General features: G+C 46.1%; 2 protein-coding genes and 1 long non-coding RNA gene across 11 annotated transcripts in view; 2 read left to right on the top strand and 1 right to left on the bottom strand.

Annotated features, from left to right (window-relative positions):
* The first annotated feature begins 1,501 nt into the window (after window positions 1-1,501).
* Window positions 1,502-10,236, top strand: lonrf2 (LON peptidase N-terminal domain and ring finger 2). Its single transcript, XM_035651199.2, has 12 exons — window positions 1,502-3,218; window positions 4,577-4,695; window positions 4,836-4,958; window positions 5,071-5,229; window positions 5,800-6,025; window positions 6,150-6,249; window positions 6,367-6,481; window positions 6,885-7,006; window positions 7,111-7,297; window positions 7,415-7,549; window positions 7,692-7,841; window positions 7,991-10,236. The coding sequence occupies exons 1-12, from the start codon at window positions 2,498-2,500 to the stop codon at window positions 8,147-8,149; spliced, it is 2,316 nt and encodes a 771-aa protein (XP_035507092.1). The 5' UTR covers window positions 1,502-2,497; the 3' UTR covers window positions 8,150-10,236.
* Window position 10,237: 1 nt separating this feature from the next.
* LOC118320417 lies at window positions 10,238-12,654 on the bottom strand. The gene is made up of 3 exons (XR_004796311.2): window positions 12,287-12,654; window positions 11,996-12,057; window positions 10,238-11,740 (listed from the first exon to the last, which is right to left on the bottom strand). It is a non-coding gene; the product is annotated as an uncharacterized LOC118320417 (long non-coding RNA).
* A 106-nt stretch (window positions 12,655-12,760) lies between these two features.
* Window positions 12,761-19,426, top strand: part of LOC118320415 (mitogen-activated protein kinase kinase kinase kinase 4-like) — a 70,882-nt gene continuing 64,216 nt past the window's right edge. For 4 of the 9 annotated variants that reach the window (XM_047337321.1, XM_047337318.1, XM_047337320.1 and 1 more), the window contains exons 1-2: window positions 12,761-13,027; window positions 13,299-13,364. In XM_047337321.1, coding sequence (XP_047193277.1) covers window positions 12,971-13,027; window positions 13,299-13,364 — 123 coding nt within the window. In that variant the 5' untranslated portion in view covers window positions 12,761-12,970. The remainder of the gene's footprint in view (window positions 13,028-13,298; window positions 13,365-19,426) is intronic. The other 5 variants (XM_035651195.2, XM_035651194.2, XM_047337322.1 and 2 more) reach the window with 3 other exon arrangements.

Here is a 19,426-nt window from a genome sequence, read left to right as displayed (position 1 = left end):
ATGGAAAAAAAATCGTTTTTTGTGAGATGCTACACGATGAGGCAGAGCAATATATGTTTGATACACATACCATCACTGAAGATTTATCATATATCCCAAAAGAAATTGAATTAATAGATTTAAATAACAGCTTATGTGGAATGACATGTACATCAATTCTGAGATCTCAACACTGACCACATTCAAATTGTGCTGCAAATTGTAGTGCCAAAAACCCTTGAAAAAAAAATCTATCATACATGACACACATTTATGATGCTTATGACACGCCTTATGCATGTTTCATTTATATTGTGCTGCAAATTACAGTATCCGCCAAAAAACCTGTGAAAAAAATACAGCATATATAACATAATTTGTTATGATTATGACACGGTTTATGCAGGTCTCACCATGGAAGGTGGAGTAGGCGGTGTGAATTTATCAGTTTGGAGGCACCAAGGCAAACACCAGGTTCACCACCTTATTCATATTCTCTCCTGAGGAAGCACTGATCAGAATCATTAAGCAGGATCCAAACCGTCATTATTATCATTATTATTACTATCATTATTAATAACATCATTACATTCATAAGTGTCAGGTTTTCAATATTTATAAGTATCAGTCTGGTGGAGGTTAAAGCAACTGTTATACAACTCCTCTTTCCCCCAATATGTTTATATTACTAACTCTAACCATGTCTTCTCTCTCTATTAGTGTATCTCTGAACCCAGAGCTGCAGGATCCAAACCCATCATTATTTTTATTATTATTATTACTAATAATAACAACAACATTATTGTAATTTTAGGTATCAGTCTGGTAGAGATTAAAGCGGCAGTTGTACTATTGTCGTTTCCCTCTCTTCTCTACTGCTGCCCCCCCCTCTCCTCACCCCAACCGGTCGAGGCAGATGCTCCGCCCACAGTACGGTTCTGTCAGAGATTTTCTTACAGTTAAAGGCAGGTTTTTTTACTCTCCACAGTCGCCAAGTACTTCCTCATTGTGGGATTTGTTGGGTTTCTTGTGTAATATGGTAATATTGACCTCAATGTATATTGTGATTTGGCACTATATAAATAAAATTGAATTGAATTGGAGTTAAATCTGTTTTTTCCCCTACCCTTTTGGCAGAACACAAAAGTACACGCCATGATTTGCTTTCCACATTTTTTTTAAACTCCGACCTCTGCTTATGTAAAAGTATTATGTAAACAATGAATAAATCCCACAGACACAATCCTAAAAAAAAAAAAGTAGATACTTCAACTCAACTACACGAACTTCTCTGTTCATTTCTTCTTCTCCCTATCTCACAATGAGAAACCTCGTTAAAACGCAAGTGAACGAGCTTGTTTTTGTCGAAAGTGCACCGCGATTCGACTCAATCACTCACTGTCGAGGTTATACAATTATATCGCATTGCGTTATATAAGCGAGCCACATAGCGGGACCAATGGGAGCCCCGCGTCGCCCGTCACGTGACGCCCCTCGCCCGTTTGGCTTCGGCAAATTGCGTGACGTCAGAGAGGAAACGCGACACAGCCGTTAGCTGCCGAGGGCTAAGCTAGCGAGGCTAGCAGCGACCGAGACGGGGTGTGCGCGTGTCCTCACCGGGGATTTCTTTAAACAAACGATTTTCTTTCTTCCTCTTAAAGACGAGGACGTGGCACACGGAAGCGCTAAGTCGTATGATTTCTTTCGGGGTGGAAAAGAGTTAGTTTGTGGAGCTCGACGCTAACGGTTTAGCTAGCGCTATCGGATGCTTCCGGAGTCTCTCACATGAACAACAACGACTTGAGCGATAACGTGTGTTTTGTCTGGGGTCTGTAGATTAAAACGTATTAATGTCTAATCTAGTATCAACTGTATATAATTCTAAATGTCCGTCTCGTGTGTTTAATGCACCCGAACGCCGAGTTGGGCGAAATAGACCAAATAGGAAACTAAGCATCTTACATGCTAACGTGAAAAAAGCTCGGAGGATTTTTTTACTCTGATGTTTCTATACTACACATTAAAAACACGTGTTATAGAATCGTTGTTGTTTTTTCTCTGTCGAACATAAGCGGATGGGGAGGAGGAGGGGGGGGGCGTTCTATTTGTACCGGGGCTGAGTTGATCGGACCGCCCCTCGCTTGTCAGGGCAGCGACGGCGGTTTGATAACGACAAGGGCTCGTTTGTAAATAACAGCGACCTCCCGCCTCCCGGTGTTGACAGGCTGCGGACCCACTTCGCAGCCGGGGCGGACGCAGTCTTCTCGTACTTCCACCATGGATCAGCAGTGTTACATAGACGTGCTGTTCCGTCGGGGTTGAGGTCGCGCGGTTGCGGAATTAAGTCGTAACCTAGTTCCGGTGACCCGCTGCGGGAGTCGGGCGAAGTCGCTCCGACAACAACGAGACGTCACAGGACTGCGCGACTACTGTGGCGGGTATGATTGTGCCAGACCGACTGTCAGGGAAACGGTTTAGTGTCTGCGGGGAGGAGAAGAAGTAGAAGAAGAAGAAGAAGATGGAGACGGGAGTACGGTCCCACCAGGGCGAGCTGCTCGTCCACCCGCTCTCCAGCTCCGGGGCCGCGGGCATCTGCCCCGAGATGCTGGAGGTGGCGGAGGAGGCGAACCGGGCCGGCGACTTCGGCCTGGCCGCGGAGATCTACAGCTCCCAGCTCGCGGAGCTGCCGCAGCCGGACCGGGGCCTGTGCCTGCGGAAGGCGGACTCCCTGGCCCGCGCGGGGCGCATATCCGAGGCGCTGGACTCGTACTGCGCCGCCGCCGGGCTCGCCAAACTGCACCCGGAGGAGCTGCCCGTGCTGGTGGAGTCCATCGCGCGGACGCTCCGCGAGAGGGAGCCGGGCATCCCCGGCGACGGGGGCGGGGACGCGGCGGGGGACGACGGGGACGACGGGGACGCAGCGGCGCTGGACCTGTTCTCGTGTCGCCTGTGCAGGTGCCTGCTGCACGAGCCCGCCACCGTGGAGTGCGGCCACACGTTCTGCAAACGCTGCGCGGAGGACGAGGGCGTCCGGGACTGCGTGCACTGCGGCCAGACGCTGGCCACGAGGGACGGGCCGCCGAACGTGTTCCGACTCAACGTGGTGCTCGGCGGCCTCCTGGACAAGCTGTTCGCCGCCGAGAGCAAAGCGAGGGGGCTGTGGGTCGACGGGGAGCTGCTGTGGAAGAAGCGGAGCCTCGCCGGCGCCCTGGAGAAGTACAGCGCCGCGCTGGAGCTAGGTAACAGGGGCCTTCGTGTAGATGTTCCCTAAACGTCTTTAATGGAAACTATTCGGGGGGTCGTGTTGAAAAGAAAACTGCTGTTAGGCGCAGGTGACCTACTTTTCTCGGCGCGGCTCCCCGCCGTCGCCGGCAGGGGGCGCCCCCCCGCACCCATGCAGGCCGAGGTCAGGCGTTACGTGACGCACTGGCCCAGCGTTACCTAAGCAGCACACATCTGATCTGCTGCTCTTCCAGAGCCACGTTCATGCAGTTTTCACACAGTTGCTATGACGAATGTGTATTTCCATTTCTATTCCACTTTTCTACTTGGTCCCTATTATTATAATTTCACAAAAATACTGCGTAGCTGTGGATTTGACTTAATCCCCCCCCCTCGCTGGTGTTGTATAACACCCAGGGTGGAGTGATCGTCATCAACTGTAGTTGCTCTACTTATTTTTTTGTAAAACTTCAACTTATTCATCACACACGTTATGCATCTGAGCAAAACAACAACAACCCCAGAATGTTTTGTTCTCTTGGCTCATCACCGAAAAGAAGCAGCGGTGTGCCAGGGCAAGTCTCACGTGGCACAGCTGAACCCTCGGAGAAAGTTGAAGCCGAGCTCCGTTACCCTCCTTCCCATCTCTGGCCTTCATATGAAGATTGCATTAAAAAATTAATCTCCCGTGCGCCTTGAATAGCTAAATGAGTCTATTAACAAGGCTACGGCACGACGGACTACTTCAGGTGTTGACATTCCTGTGGGCCTTTTTTAAGAAATTGGAGATGACAATGTCGAGCACTATGATTGGTCCCCACTCTCCAATGGCATCTTTTGAGGTATTTCCCTCGTCGGGATCAATATTGATTCATGCCTTCTGTCTGGCGAAGGACTCTGGGCAACCGGAGAACAGAATTACTTCACAGCTTGGGTGCCGTCAGCTGGTGTTTTCCCAATAGAGGCAGCAGGAGGCCCTCTGGTGTCTGCTGCAGGATGAGTGTAGTGAGACCATGTTGTCAGCAGAAACTGAGCTGTTATCCAACCTGTGCCTTTTTGATACCCACCCCCAAACATACACACACACACTTCCATGGTTATGTGTGCCACTGCTACGTGTGTCTTATGCACGGCGGCACCACTTGCACAATCAAAGTGTGTGCATGATCTAGATATTAGATATAAGATGTTGTTGGGCCTTTAAGAGAAATAGTTACATTAAAAAATTAGAAAGACATGTTTTTAAGGGATTGGAGTGAAGGGTTTTAGAGTTAGGCAAGTAGTAGTTATGTTAAAACTTAAAGAGTAAGCCTCCAGGAAATGGGTTCAAGTGATGTCCTCTAACGATCCCTGTCTTGTTTCCTTTGGTGCACAGTGCCCTCTGCAGGCCGACTGCTTTGTCAACGTGCCGAGCTGCACATGGAGATGAGGAACTTCAGCGAGGCGGTGCAGGACGCCAGCAGCCTCTGTCGAACAAAACCTCTCTGGACAAAGGTGAGACGCTGGGTTTTAAATAGTATTATATATTAACAGACTCTTATGCACCGCTCAGTGAGTGCTCCCACAACCACGAAGTGAAATGGTTAAAATACTGGTTTTCCCCTAATCACACTTAACTTGTTGTCGGTTTTCAGGCTCACTATCTGAAAGCCACGGCGCTGAGTAAAGCAGGCCGCAATGATGAGGCCCTGCAGGAATACTTGGTGTGTGTGGCGCTGAAGCCTGACTGGACCAAAGTCAAACTGGAGGCTCAGAAGGTACGAGGAGCTCATCGAAATTCCCCTTTCCCCCTTGTTTACTTCTGCTCATCCGTCGATGTTGGTTTATAAAAAAATTAATCAAGTGCCTTCGACTGTTTTCCGCGCGCAGGTGCTCAGCGAGCTGTTCTCCTCCGTGTTTGAGAACGAGGACCTGCCGACGCCACTGCATCCTCTGCAGGGGGGGTTGGACACTCGCCTCATCAAACCCCCTGCCCTGCTCAGGTCCCTGAGGCCGCTCACACAGAGGCCGGGCTCATCCTCCTCACAGGTGACAAAGAAACTACGGACACATTCATATGACTTTTGAATAATGCCAAGCCTTAAACAAATGTACATTACTGTACCCTTTCCTCCAACGTATCTACAACCCTGTGTGTTTCCTTTCATTTAGAAAAAAAAATTGGCTTCTCTTTGAAGTCGGTTAAAAAAGTCAACTCTCAAGTTTGAGCGCATATCTTACTGCTGCTGACAAGACTGTGCTTTACCTGCTAGTATAATTATAGTTATTATTTATTATTAAATCCCAGAGAATCTGAAAACGCTTGTGTGGTGGCAAGCAGTGACGGGTGTTTTTTTTACTTGTGTAATTTGGACAATTAGTGTGAAAGTAGCCTCGGGCAAAACATGTGATCTCATTTGAGATGTGGGTGTGTTTGTGTCAGCAGCTTCCCCTCGGTTCATACGAGGCTAATTGATTACATCTTGAGACACGAACACACGCTCGGTCTCCACACACGCAGTTTTATTTAGAATGTATCTCGACAAAATAAAAAACAGCGGTAACTGCTGCTGTTCGAACGTGCAAATCTGTAAAAACAAATCCTTCTATTTGTCCCAGGACTCGGAGTTCAGTCTGACGAAAAGCGGCGCGGTTGACAACTCGCCCTCCAGACTGTTCGCCCCGACGCCCGGAAAATCAGACCCCGCTGCGGAGGAGGGCACTACCAAGAGCCTGGGCGGCGTACTGGCCGCGCTGCGGGCGCCCCCCGGTGGCCTTAAGAGGAAGCTCAGCAGCGACGGACCCTCTGCGACCTTCAACCCCCCCTCCAAAGTGCTCAAACCTGGTATTAAAAAAAAACACACACTGATTTCTGAATTATAGATGAAACACAAAGGTAGATGTAGAAACCCTCCCTATGTAGAGAACACGAATGTGAATCCTGATGTCGTGATGTTTTTCGTGCGCAGATGAGGCGAGCAGCTTTCAGACGGTCTCAGTGTGCAGAGGACGAGTGGTTCCTGTTGAGCTGTTGGACAGTGGAGACATGGAGTGCTCGCTCTGCATGAGGTGACGGCACACAGTCCCACACACACACACACACACACACACACACACACACTGCGGCATGTTAGCATTTAGTTTGTTGACTGTGTGTTGAGTGTTGGCTTTCTTTTTGTCCTACAGATTGTTCTACGAGCCCGTTGCCACCCCCTGCGGTCACACCTTCTGCCTCAAATGTCTGGAGCGCTGCTTGGACCACAACCCCAACTGTCCTCTGTGCAAGGAGAATCTGTCCGAGGTACACACACATATTTTAAATAGTTAAATATGAAAATGCTCGGTTCAAAATCTGGTTTCACAATCTTATAAAAAGTTAATAAAGTTGTTTTCTGTAGTTTGTAGTAGTGCTAAAACAATTGTATTGACAGAAAACATCATTTTTTTAAAATATTTTTTATTGTTATTTCTATCTGGTTTGCTGTAATTTGTTCTTGTGTATATCATTATGAATATATTTTATATTTTGGATTGTAGAGTTGATTTGATTTGGAAATTTCCGTGGGTATGTTTCCTCTATTTTCCATTGGCCAAAGGATTTATAAATGACAACATGAAAATGTGACGGATCAATAAAACATTTATTTGTATCCTCTGGTTGTAATAAATATCATATTTATGGACTGTCTGTGTTGTCATTGCAGTATCTAGCCACCAGGGGTTACCAAAAGACCCTGCTAATGGAGGAAGTGCTGCAGCGTTACCTGGGAGACGAGCTGGCCGAGAGGAAGAAAATCCACGAAGAGGAAATGACGGAATTGTCCAAGTAAGTTTTACACACAGGCACAAATGAAATAACTTTGGAAACATTAGAAGTATTTTTCCCTTTTATACAAAACACTAACAACATCTTCACGTTGTCTCTTGTAGCTTGAACCAGGAAGTGCCCATCTTCGTGTGCACCATGGCCTTTCCCACAATCCCCTGCCCGCTGCACGTGTTCGAGCCGCGCTACCGCCTCATGATCCGCCGCTCCATGGAGACCGGCACCAAGCAGTTTGGCATGTGCATCGCTGACGAGCTGAAGGGATTCGCCGACTACGGCTGCATGCTGCAGGTGAGCGTCTTTTCAGAGCTGATGTAGCATGACATTCATTTGCTTATTTTCATGTTACTTTAACTGAATGGGGTCAAATGACAAGAGTGTTAATACAAAGATGAATTTGTGTTTCAGGTGCGTGATGTGAAGTTCTTTCCCGACGGCCGTTCGGTGGTCGACACCATCGGCGTTTCGCGGTTCAAGGTCGTCAGCCACGGCCAAAGGGACGGTTACCACACCGCTAAGATCGACTACCTGGAAGACAAAAAGGTGGGTGTGATATCTGCGTGTGGATGTCATTTCAGACACTGTCACTTGTTTCTGTCATTGGAAATCTTTGATGCCATCTTTTACTCTGACCGCTGTTTTTTTTATAAAAGAACTTAACATTAAAATCTGTCTTTCCTACCAGGTGGAGGGCGACGAGCTGGTGGATCTTCTGAAGCTACACGACTCTGTGTACGAGCAGGCCAACGGCTGGTTCACCTCACTGAGAGACAACATGAAGAGCCAGATACTCAGCCACTTTGGAAACCTCCCTGGCAAAGACCCCGACCCACAGGTATGAATATTCCCATAGTTTCACTGGTTTAAGATCAGACGTGTGAAGAAACAAGATGCCGATTTACTGTAAAAAGGCACACGACATGTGAAATTCAAACCCCTGCTTCGCCCGTCTCACTGTCTGTATCTCTTTGTCTCCGGCTGCAGGCGAGTCCCAGTGGCCCGGCCTGGTGCTGGTGGCTGCTCGCCGTCCTTCCGCTGGAGAACCGAGCCCAGCTCACCATCCTGGCCATGACCTCCCTCAAGGACCGCCTCATCGCCATCCGCCGGGTTCTCATCTTCGTCACGCGCAAGAGGCCGCGGTGATCGCAAGAGCACACGGACCGGAAATGTTTGGGCTTCTATGCAGTTCAACGATTCATTCATTCAGTCATTCATTCATTTGGTCATTAGCTCATTTACTCATTTATACTTTGTTAAGTTCGGGGTAAAGACGCAGTCCAGCGGAGCCCTGTCACTTCCATTTAGGTCTCTTCTGGACGATCATCTTGACTCTTTCCTGAAGGAACAAAAAACAGACAGAGCGGTTTCGGTCGTTGAGAAAGACACCAAACCCCCTGACGGCTCCTGATGCTGCAACATCAGTGTGCGAACGAACGAGTGAGTGTGTGTGTGAATGGGTGATTGCGAAATACAGTCTTAAGCATGTGTGAGTGGCAGAGAGACCAGAAAAGCTCTACATAAATGCAGTTCATTTACCACTTTGCCATTACAAAAGGCTGTGTGAGCAGGAAAGAATGGATTTTCCGACAGGAAAAGAAGAAAAACAGTATTCCACACAAGCTGAAACAGAAGTGGGCCGTCACGGAGCCGTGTAGCCTCCCACGTCCACGACTCTGATGGCTTGTACAAGTGTGGAATCAAAAAACTGAAACCTGAAGCAAAACACTACATGTGAATGTACTGGTCTGGCTGTAGAATGTGGATGTCTTTTTTTCTTTTTCCTCTTTTTTTTTCCTCTTCTTTTCTTTTTTTCCCTCCTACATTTGGTCCGAGATAAACATGAGGTCTCACTGCAACAGCTGCCTCACGTGAAAATCTTCCTGACTGAGCCAAAGAGTTCATGTGCTTAAAACCTGGAACTTTCATATCTCAGCGGTGGGCACCCACGTGTTGTCTGACTACGGAAAAGTATTGAGGATTGTGATCATGTCCATGATGCTCACACACTAACAAGAAAAACCTGACAACTAGAGAACAACTCTACAACAACGTGCTCCACCCGTCATGAAAGAAGATAAGTCAGAAAATTGAGACTCCAACTCCCAGATACAGTTGATGTGGAACAGTAATGTCCTCTCGTAGCATATCTCCGGACTTCAAATACAGACTTAGTTATAGGTAGTCTATTTTCTTTTAGTTTCTCTTTCTCTCTCATGGTGAAATTCAAAGTTGGGTGATTTGTATGTTTATCAATGTAACTCGGAGGCCTTTTTTTAATGTTTTATTTAAGGAACGTGTCTCTCTCTCTCTCCTCTCGTCTCTCTCTCGGTGCATTTGAATGCTCACTGTAATGCAGTTTTCCCGTGCTGGAAATTGTCCTGTGGAGTTTTTCTCCCAAAAACAAATTATAAACATTGCGTTTATAATGATCAGTGTTTCCCATCAAAACATATTGAACATTTCTTTTCATTCTCATAAAGCCAAGCAATTTTTTTTTTTTTTTTTAAGGAATATTTTTGATCTTGCATTGTTGATTCTTTTACACGGGCGTGAATGTTTTATATCTGAAGTGCTGCGAGTGGTCAAGACATCAACTGGATACTTTGAGGAAAATTGATGAAAGGTTACACAATAATGATTGAAAAACATTGGAGGGGTGATGCATACCCTGCACACGTTGTATATACATCACTGTTGTGTTTCCCATCAATTGCCTAGACACATGTTAATTATGTTATGAAAGGTTTTTTTTTTTTCTCCGTTTATTCATCGTATAGCTGTGTGCAGCGCACTCTGCCAGACGGACTCACTCACTCTCATTCACACAAACACATTGACCCAAAGTTCCTGCCGAGTTATTCCTCTGAACAACATCTGACCTTGGTCACATTCTTCTCCAGTGTACCTTTTAATGTCTGTCAATGGTTTAAATTTAACTCTGCAAGTCCTAGAATTATTAAAAATGGAATACCAGCTGCAGAAACTCCCAATATTCACCACATTGTGTTTAAAACTTTAAGCCGTTATCATGGGACAGTTCTGGTTGTGATCGCATTAACAGCGAGCAGGAAAAATGCACAGTTTCTCTGTATAATTCTGTCCTTCCAAAACGTTTGTGACTCCACTGCAGTCGCTGGCTCTCCACACAAATGTGCTGCATTTCCCTGGTATATTTGTAAAGGGAGCTCTTATACCTTTTTTTATTTGAAATAAAGAAAATCACGTATTTAGCTCCGTCTCTGGCTGTTATTGTTATGCCGACTGTTTCATATTATATTCGATATATATATATTTTTTGTCCTTTTTAAGGTGAAGTACAGCAGCAGCGTCCTCATCGACTCCCATCTGACTCTTGTGCTGACGATCGTATGTATTATTATACGGACGCCAGCATGGAAATCGTGCTGGTCTGCAGTCGAAAAGCTTTCTAACCACTATTCCTTGACCCTGATGGGAAACTCCATGACGTAACGGAAAGATGTGAAGGGGAATCCTTAAGGAACTAGGAGGAAAAAATCAAGTAAGGTCTATAAATGCTTCTATTAATTTAAATGCCATGAAGGAAAATACAAATGACACATACAAAACCTGGCATTACATGAAAACAAGTGTCCTCATATTGTCAAATGTGGTTCTTACTGTTTATAAAAAAAAAAAGTCTCCCTTTTTGCCTTCAGCCGTAGGATGCAACGCTGCCCATGGGCCACACGGGGGCAGGGCTTGCTAGTGAAACAGCAGGTGAGATGAAGTTCACTCAGGGTTCATACTCAGAAGACAGACAGAGAGGCAGACTTCCCACAGAGCAATGTCTGCTTCCAAATTAGATTATGAGGATGGAAGCGGCAACACCCAATGTGATTGTGTTTTATCTCTTAAGATTCTCATGGGCTTCTGTGTCGAAATATATCATCGGGACTTGAATTTAAATAACGGACATAAGTGGTAAGAGCAGCGAGGTTACATTTCTTTAGTGTCGGTGCCACCGATATATCACCACGTTCATTTGCTTGTCTGCGCCTCTTCTTCTGTTTGTCCTGGAAAACTTGAGCACAGTTTTTAATGCACTATCCTGTTTTATATTCATACAGTGTCACACCTTCAGTCCTGGCAAACTGTAGAGGAGAGTCAAACAATTGTGTGTCTTGCTCAGGGGCATCAGGGCAGAGGCTTTCTTTTTAAAAGGTAGAGCGGGTTCATCTTGATGTTTCTTTTTGAATATTAACTGGGAAGTGCAAATGTCTATTTCTGTAGAATATGTCATGGAAATTAAAGATAAACAAATAGCCTTTATGACTTAAAAAAACATTTTAAGCAATTGCATTTGCATGTTGTTGCATAGTCTCTGATTATACTATGTGTAGTGAGTAATAGTTTCAGATCTCTGTTGCGACCAAGTGAACTTTAGTTCAGACATTAGCCTCAAACATCAGCTATAAAGGCCTGACATCACATTTGTACAGTTAGATGATATAAATTGTGGAACAAACGACATACTCATCTACAGTGCAGCTACTTGGACAGGAGAACGCGGATGTCACCGGCACATGATACGATATCTGCCAAGCATGTGTCAAGCATGTGTCAAGCCGAAGCCAGGCAGGGCGGCCGACAGGTGGGGGTGGTGGCAGCAGGATACAATCCAGATGCCCTCCAACAGAACGGCACGGCGGTGACAGCGGTGCTGAAATATTCATCAGTTTCCATCTCGCCGTGCTCTAATTGCCGTGCATCCCTCTGATGGAGAGACAGAGGAGGAGACGCAAACAGAGGTATGGAGAGACTAGCCATTTCATCTCTGTGAATTTGGCAGGACGTCAAAACATATTGGATATCGTATATATGAATATGTAAAAACTAAAAAAGCCCTGCCGTCCTCATGAGGCTGATTTGCGAGCAGAACATTGCTCTGCGGGACGTCTGCCTCTCTCTGATTTGTCTGTCCTCTCAGTGTGAACCCCGAATGAACTCAATGCCCACAATTCATCTCACCTGCTGTTTCACCGGCAAACACCGCCCCCCTGTGGCCCATGGGCACCGCCGTTGTCCTTCAGCTGAGGGAAACAAGGGAGACATTTTAAAAAGGCAGAAACAACCACATTTCACTTTGCCCGGCAACAACAGTCCCCACTGTGCAGATTATATAAAACACCAGCCTGAGAGAAGAAGGGTATGAAGACACACACACACACACACACACACACACACATCTGATGCCTCAGTTCTCCCTCCCTGGTCTCGGACATGTTTCAGTGTAATGGAACTGGGTTAGTGCATTCTTACGGTTCACATCTAGCCCCAAGAGCTCAGGTCATCTTCCAAAATAAATCAGTGGTCCCGGTGTGTCTCTGAGGAATCAGCAAGGTATCCTGGGATAGGTTGACGCGGGAAGGATCCACTCGATTGATCTTTCGTTGCTCGGGAATGGAAGGACGCATATTTGTCGGCCGCCTTTGAAGGAGCCTACGAAATAGGTCAGCCCGGTCGCGCCGCTGTGATTCAATGGAATGGGACATTAGCTGATGATGAAGATCCCTTGACTGAACCGAAAGGCTTGTTTGACAACAAATTCTGTTCGGGGCCCCCCAAAAAATCTCGGGCCGCCCCTGTTCAGGGGAGAGGCAGAAAGGGGGCGGAGTCTAACGAGAGAGAGAGAGAGAGAGAGAGAGAGAGAGAGGAGAACAGTGGTAGAGAGACATACACACTGACCGAGAGAGAGAGAGAGGGGAGAGCGCAGGCAGGGCTCGGTCAGTCAGTCGGTATGTAGCGGCGGGCGGCGGAGCCAGGGATTTACAAAGAGGGGAGAAAAACGCGCCTCGGACGGAAAAATATATCACCGGCGGGATTAAAACAACAACAACAAGCCCACACCCCCGAGGATGAGCCGCGCACCGTGCGCTTGAAGGAGAACCACAACGAACGCGCCGTTATCCCGCTCGTTTTATCACCGTTCTTCTCGCCGAAAAAATGGCGAACGAGTCACCGGCCAAGAGTCTGGTGGACATCGACCTGGCGTCTCTGCGGGTGAGTGTGTGTCACGCACACACGCACGCACACACACACACGGACACTCGAAGGAATAAACACACACTCGCATCGCAGGACGTGTTGTTGTTGTTGACTCAGCCCCGCGGTTAGCTCCTCTTTGTCCCGCTGGCACGGAGCAGAGGCCGGCGAGCGAGGCGGGCGCCGCCGGTGCACACATCGAACCAACCCGATCGCAATTAGCCTCCTAAAGGGGAAAAAAAAATAATCAATTAATCCCTTTTTTTTCTTCTTTTTTTTGGGAATACAGGATCCTGCCGGGATCTTCGAGTTGGTGGAAGTGGTTGGAAACGGCACCTATGGACAAGTGTACAAGGTTGGTGTGTGAGCCTGCATCTGTCTTTCGTGTGTGTGTGTGTGTGTGTGTGTGTGTGTGGCTACAGGCGGACACTGGAGCACAAACATGCACTGATGTATTTTTTTTTCCAGCAGCACGTTTATTACACCACGTCCCCCTCCCCATCCTTCACCCGGGACCAGATTATCTCTCTGATATCCCCATCACTGCTCAACATCCATTACTATTATTTAATTTTTTTTCTTTTCCAGATGCTAACATCATCCCAGTGCACCTATTCTGGTCCCAAGCCATCCCTCCTCCTCCTTCTCCCTCCATCCCTCCTCCTCCTTCTCCCCATCTCCTCCTCCTCTCATCCACACCCCAGTTAAATATTCCTTTGCATCCCGCACCGATCAGTCCGCATGACAGCAGCCTCGACCACGCCGACCGACTTGTGCGCCGTTGGGTGGGCGGTGTTTCATTGCGCAAATGTGCACAGCCATTGCCCAGCAGGCCTTTTTTTTTCTGCTGGAGAAGCTCTCTGCTGCATTTAGAGGGATAGGCCCCAGTTCATCCCATCCCATCACACACAAACACACACACACACACACACAGTGGAAAAAAGGCGATGTGATGTAGACCGGGTGCTGCTTTCCGCCTCCGTCAGAGATGAGCAGCGACATCATCCGGCTGTTGCCTGGTTGAAAATGAGAGCTGATGCTCATGGATCTCTCCAGGGACTGAGCTTTTTTAATTATAAAAATAAAAAAAATCAATCTTATGCAGCGCTTATGTGTGCGATCCGTTGTGGGTGTGTGATCCGTTGTGGGTGTGTGGTTGACTGGAGAGCGTGTTTCACTGTGTGTCCGCCGCAGTAAAGTGTGTCTGTTTGGAATTATGTCATTTTAAATGTCACAGAAAATGCAGCGGTGGGAAATATCTCCATGGTAACGACCCGGAAGCTTTCACACCACTGGACAGCCATTTACTCGCAAGGCCACATCCACATCACTACCTTTACGTGTTCAAACGCAAAATGTTTTAAATACCTACGTTAGAGCTACAGTGTATAATTTTCCGGCGGCTTCTGGTGAATCTAAAGTTGCAGACCGAAACTAACCGAGCGCCCGACGGGACACTTTATGGTGGCGCACCGCTGATTCCATTCCCCGGTTTCCGACAGCAGCCGAAAATTCAAAGTGAACGCGACGTATTCTGGAACCGTTTTGTGCAACAACCGTATTCGACACGACGTAGCAAACATGGCGACTCACACGGAGGTCGGGTCCACCTCATGTAACCATATTTAACTCATTCAGAGTTGACGAGAAAACATTGGTTCTTTGTCGCAGGTGATATATACATATGTGAACACATAGTTATGGACAATGTGTTTAATTGCTGTGAATAAGTTCTTCTAAATATTACACACTGTAGCTTTAAGTACAAGTTCCACCTCGTCGTCAGTCCCAGGAAAAGAAAACCCTGCTTTACTTTTTGCCATTTCTATTTCTCGTTCGTGGTATCTTCTGTAACCAAGAAGTGACAATCAGCTTCCTGTTTATGATGCCCATTGTGCATTGATGGTCACGTGTATATATATATATACATTTTCAAGTTTGTTAGTATAGACAGGGATTATTACTGATACAGTGGACGGTGGACGGATATTGTCTCGCTTCAAATGCCGCTTTAAAACAAAGAAAAAATAACGTATTAGTATGGATGTGACCGCAGACATTTGATGGAGTCACTGTGCGTGTGCGTGTGTGTGTGCGTGTGCGCACACAGTCTCTGAGGATTTCGCAAGTGACGAGCGGGAACGGAGCGATTCCACCGCCGGGACGAGTGTCACATTGAATCAGATTTTCTAGTCGTGGACCCCGAGGGCGAGGGCCTCATGTGAGCGTCTGCTCTGACGCTATCTCTTCGTCTAATGAGCCGCAGTCAAGATTGTGTGCGTGCGTTCACTTTGGTTGAGAAGACGGTTCCACTGAGGTCCCGTCTCGATTGGCTTTGAGGTTTTCTTTCTTCTGTCCTACTCGTGTTTCTCGTTGTGGGTCGGTGGGAGGACGAGGACCAGCTCGGCCGTAAACGTTCAAAGCGAGCGGACAAAAGTGGTCGTGTGAAATGCTCAGATGCACCGGAACATAAATCAACCGTGACGTTTTGAGCTTGAGATTCAGTGAATCACGACCACGTGTGCCGGGCGAGTTCGCGTGAGGAGGAAACAAGATCTCCTGGGTTTTTTTATTCGCAAACATCTGACTCAAAAAAAATGTGCGTGTGTTTGGGTCTCCACATGTGCACTTGATCCTCAACACTTGGCGATTGGTTCGGCCTTTCCCCGGCTGGCCAATCGCGGCGCAGCGTGGACTGACTGAGGCTCGTTGCAGCTGTGTGCACAGACAGCAGCTGTTGGGATGGAAAAAAGAAAAGGAGAAGGGAGGATGGGGAGAGGGTAAAGAGAGAGAGAGACATAAAAAAAGAGGAACCACAAGAGAGAGAGAGAAGCACTCACCCTTTAATCACCAATGTGTTTTTGTTTAGTTGCCCCCCAAAAAACTGAACAATAGTGGATGAAGGACATCGATGCTTTGTTTTTGAAAAGTGCATATTGAACATTTCAAACTGTTTTTCACACCCTGCGAAAAAAAAGATCAGTTTGTCTTTGATCAAGTTCTGAAATTGTGACTTTTTAAGTGAAAACATCTGCCAGCATGTTTTTAATTTCAACCCTTTTCAATGCATTCTCATTTTCCTGATACTCGCTGAACTATTGTGACGCTAGAAAATGCATAGGCTGAATTATCCCCCATCAAAAACTTATATAATAAGTAGGTGAGAACTTAGTGTATACATACATCTATAATGTTTAAAACGGTCGGTGGGTTTACAGCAAAGCATAAACAAAACAACACAGGAAACCCCATCACCAGTCACTGCGGCTGGAAAAAACATGAATTCAAATAAACAGACCGCGTAGAGGAATCTAATAATCTAAGCTTCATTAGCAGCAACCGGGAGTGACGAGGTCGAGGGGTCACGGTGTTTCTGTTCCCGTCGATCGGCGGCAGGTGAAAGAGGAAAGGAAAAAATTGAACGAGAGCTGTGGAAAGTGGTGCATGGAATTTTGAATACTCTGGGGTGAGACCACACTCCGCCCGTGGGGCTGGGAATCCCCCTCTCCGAGGAAATGGTTCAACCCGTTTATGACCAGCTGAGTTTTTTAAGACTCACTTGAGCTTCGAACCGCAGCTGTAGAAAGTTTCCCCCCTCACCCGAGAGGGGGGGACGACATACATGACGGGCAAAATCAAACTGTAATCTTTTTATTTTCATTTCCCCGGATGGAGGAAAAAAGAGGAGTTTGAAAGTTTTGTTTGTCGCCGCTGCCTCTCGTTGAGGTCGGCGGCAGACGGGCGAGTGTATGTTTTGTGAGGAAGTAGTGAAACGGCGGAAGTCATCAGCGCGGCGAGGAGGAGAAGTTGGTGGCTTTTCTGTGATGGGCAGATTAGAAGAACCACAGCCCCCTGTTCCTGTTGTTCTGTGGAAACTGACGGACGCCGACGGGCGCGCTGTGTAAATCCTGCTGACTGCGTGTGATGGGATTTCAAGCAGTGCAATGTCGATAACGGTATCGTTAAGACGAGGATACGTTGCGTGAACATTGCTATTATCGCTAGAATATAAACTATACAATATTTGTCGGGCTGCAACTAACGATTATTTTCATTTTCGATTATTTACTCGATTAATCGATTAGTTGTTTGGTCCATAAAATGTCATAAAAATGTCGATCGTGTTTCCGCAAACTCCGAGATGATGATTTTGTTTTGTTCACTCACCAAAGATTTTTAGTTTACTATCATAGAGGAGCAAAGAAACCAGAAAATACTGGAAACATTTTTTTTCCCACATAGAAACTACTTGAACCGATTAATCGATTGTTAAAATAGTTGGTGATGGATTTAGTAGTCGATTACTCATCGATTAACTGTTGCAGCTCCACTATATGTATTATGTATTTATTAGCAATGAATCTGATGAAGATATTGTCTGGATCAGCTGATTCAAGGTTTAATCTTCGAGAGAGAAAACAAACACTTTTTCCCAGAATCCAAGGGTTCAGCTTCATATTGCTTGAGTCGCCCAGCCAATAATTCAACAACAAAATCTTCAACTCAATGATGAATAATGAACATATAGTTTATTACATATCTTCCAATATCCAATCCATTCGTCGGTACGAGAACATTTATCTGAAAGTTATTAGAGTAATTACAGGTTATTCTCCATTTACCACCAATATATCCATTTTTCTGATCTGCCTCACAGATCTTTATTTTTGTTGTTGTTGTTGACCTCACAGGAAACCAGCGAAGAGAAGTAAGAGTGGGGGTGTGAAGATGTGATGTGATAACAGTAACGTATAGATTTGATTAACCGCCAGATGCAGCAGAGATTATTTGATTTATCGGGGAAAAAAACGCCTCATATTTGCGAAGCTGGAAGCGACGTGCAGATAAAACAGAGCCACATCGAAGCAGTTTCATTTCCTCTGCTTCACATCACCCTGGCTTTACAACAGGAAAGATGCTTGTTTCTATTTCTTCCTCTTGCTCACAAAGTGAATCTGGGTGTGGCTCTCCGTCAGCAGAGCAACATCACTGCACGTCCCTCCGGAGATGCAGCACTTTGCTGAACGCACGGCAGATCTGTCCCATTGCATGCTGGTCTTAAAGTTTCACAAGACGAGATTTCTATTAGTATCTCATTGACTTGTTCTTATGCACGTTAAACAAACCTGGTTTCATCAGGACACTGGCCCTTGAATTAAATCCTGGATATTGACCTGATCGCACAATCCCTGGTGGCCACAGTCAATCCTGCAAAAAAGACATTTGATTTATTTTTTGGACAAATTATGGATTTGCTTGATTAAAAGTATATGAGAAAGTATATAAGTAACGTGTCCATCGTTGTGGTCCTCTTGTTGTGGTTCGCTGGCAAACACTGGAAAAAAATGAGATTAGTCTCCAGTTTTTGTTTCCCATGATGGTCTAGATTAGGGCTTCAAATTATGATTACGTGAATTGAATACTCTCTTAATAATTATTTGAAGTTCTATAGACTAAGTCACCAAAACAAGAGGGAGAAATCCCATAACAACGTCTAACCAACAATCCAAAACCCCCAAATATACAATTTAAGAAAAAAAAGGAGAAGTGGAAACCAATGAATTATTGGCTTTTTTTGCCTGATGAATGACGTAAACCATTAATCGACTATTAAAACTTGTTGATTGAAGACGAGTTGTTCTAGTTCTTCAGTTGTTCACGTAACTGTTTCAGCTTAAGCATCTTCACAAGAAAATTGCACCAGATCTATGTATAATAAAATAGATATATTTTTAAAAAAAAGAAAGAAAATCAACCCATATCTTTGGCTATCAGCTGCTTTAACCGAATAATATATCAGAAAGCGTAGTAGTACAAACACACCGCTTTCATCTCTATTGTTTTCTACTGATTCCAGTTCTATGGGAGGTATTTATAGTGCCGAGCGGAGGAACTACAAAGCTGTCAGAGGGAATAGACTCATGCGAAGCTGTGCTCACCGAGCTTCCGGCTATTCAAACTGGAATGTTCGTCGTGTCTGCGGTGACCTTTTCACGGCGCAGGAAACGAAGCATGGCCACGACCGAACAACAGCGGCAGCAGCCGCCGCCTCGGTGGCGGTAGTAAAGCAAGCCACGTCGCCACCGGTAACTTCTCTTTCAAAAGCTACTGTGACCTTATTCCACACAGAAGAAGCCGAAGCTCGGCCGGCGATAAGCAGCAACAGGAACTTGACTTTGTCACGACTTGTGGCGGTGAAGTCTGCCCTCTTGTTTTTTAGTGGATGATGAACAAATACTGCATCGAGTTTCTGAACCGAGCTTTAAGAGCTCAGAGTGCTCGAAGTTGAAAACATTTCAAATTTTGATCGTTGCCGAGCCGTAAACTGGTTTGTGTCTGAAAACCAGTTTACAGCCTTAATGTCGCTGAGAGCACGAAGAACTGCGTTTGTTTTCAATCGCTAGAAATACCAATTGC

This window comes from Scophthalmus maximus, chromosome 14 (genome assembly GCF_022379125.1).
Source record: "Scophthalmus maximus strain ysfricsl-2021 chromosome 14, ASM2237912v1, whole genome shotgun sequence".
Taxonomy (NCBI): domain Eukaryota; kingdom Metazoa; phylum Chordata; class Actinopteri; order Pleuronectiformes; family Scophthalmidae; genus Scophthalmus; species Scophthalmus maximus.
The sequence above is the reverse complement of the archived record's forward strand: the minus strand, read 5'-3'. Positions and strand labels throughout refer to the sequence as shown.

Excerpts from the sequence above, each read along its gene's own strand:
- lonrf2 (XM_035651199.2), top strand. The coding sequence starts at position 2,498 with ATGGAGACGGGAGTACGGTCCCACCAGGGCGAGCTGCTCGTCCACCCG. Across the intron at positions 4,696-4,835 it reads CAAAACCTCTCTGGACAAAG|GCTCACTATCTGAAAGCCAC; the intron begins GTGAGACGCTGG and ends GTCGGTTTTCAG. Across the intron at positions 5,230-5,799 it reads CGGGCTCATCCTCCTCACAG|GACTCGGAGTTCAGTCTGAC; the intron begins GTGACAAAGAAA and ends TATTTGTCCCAG.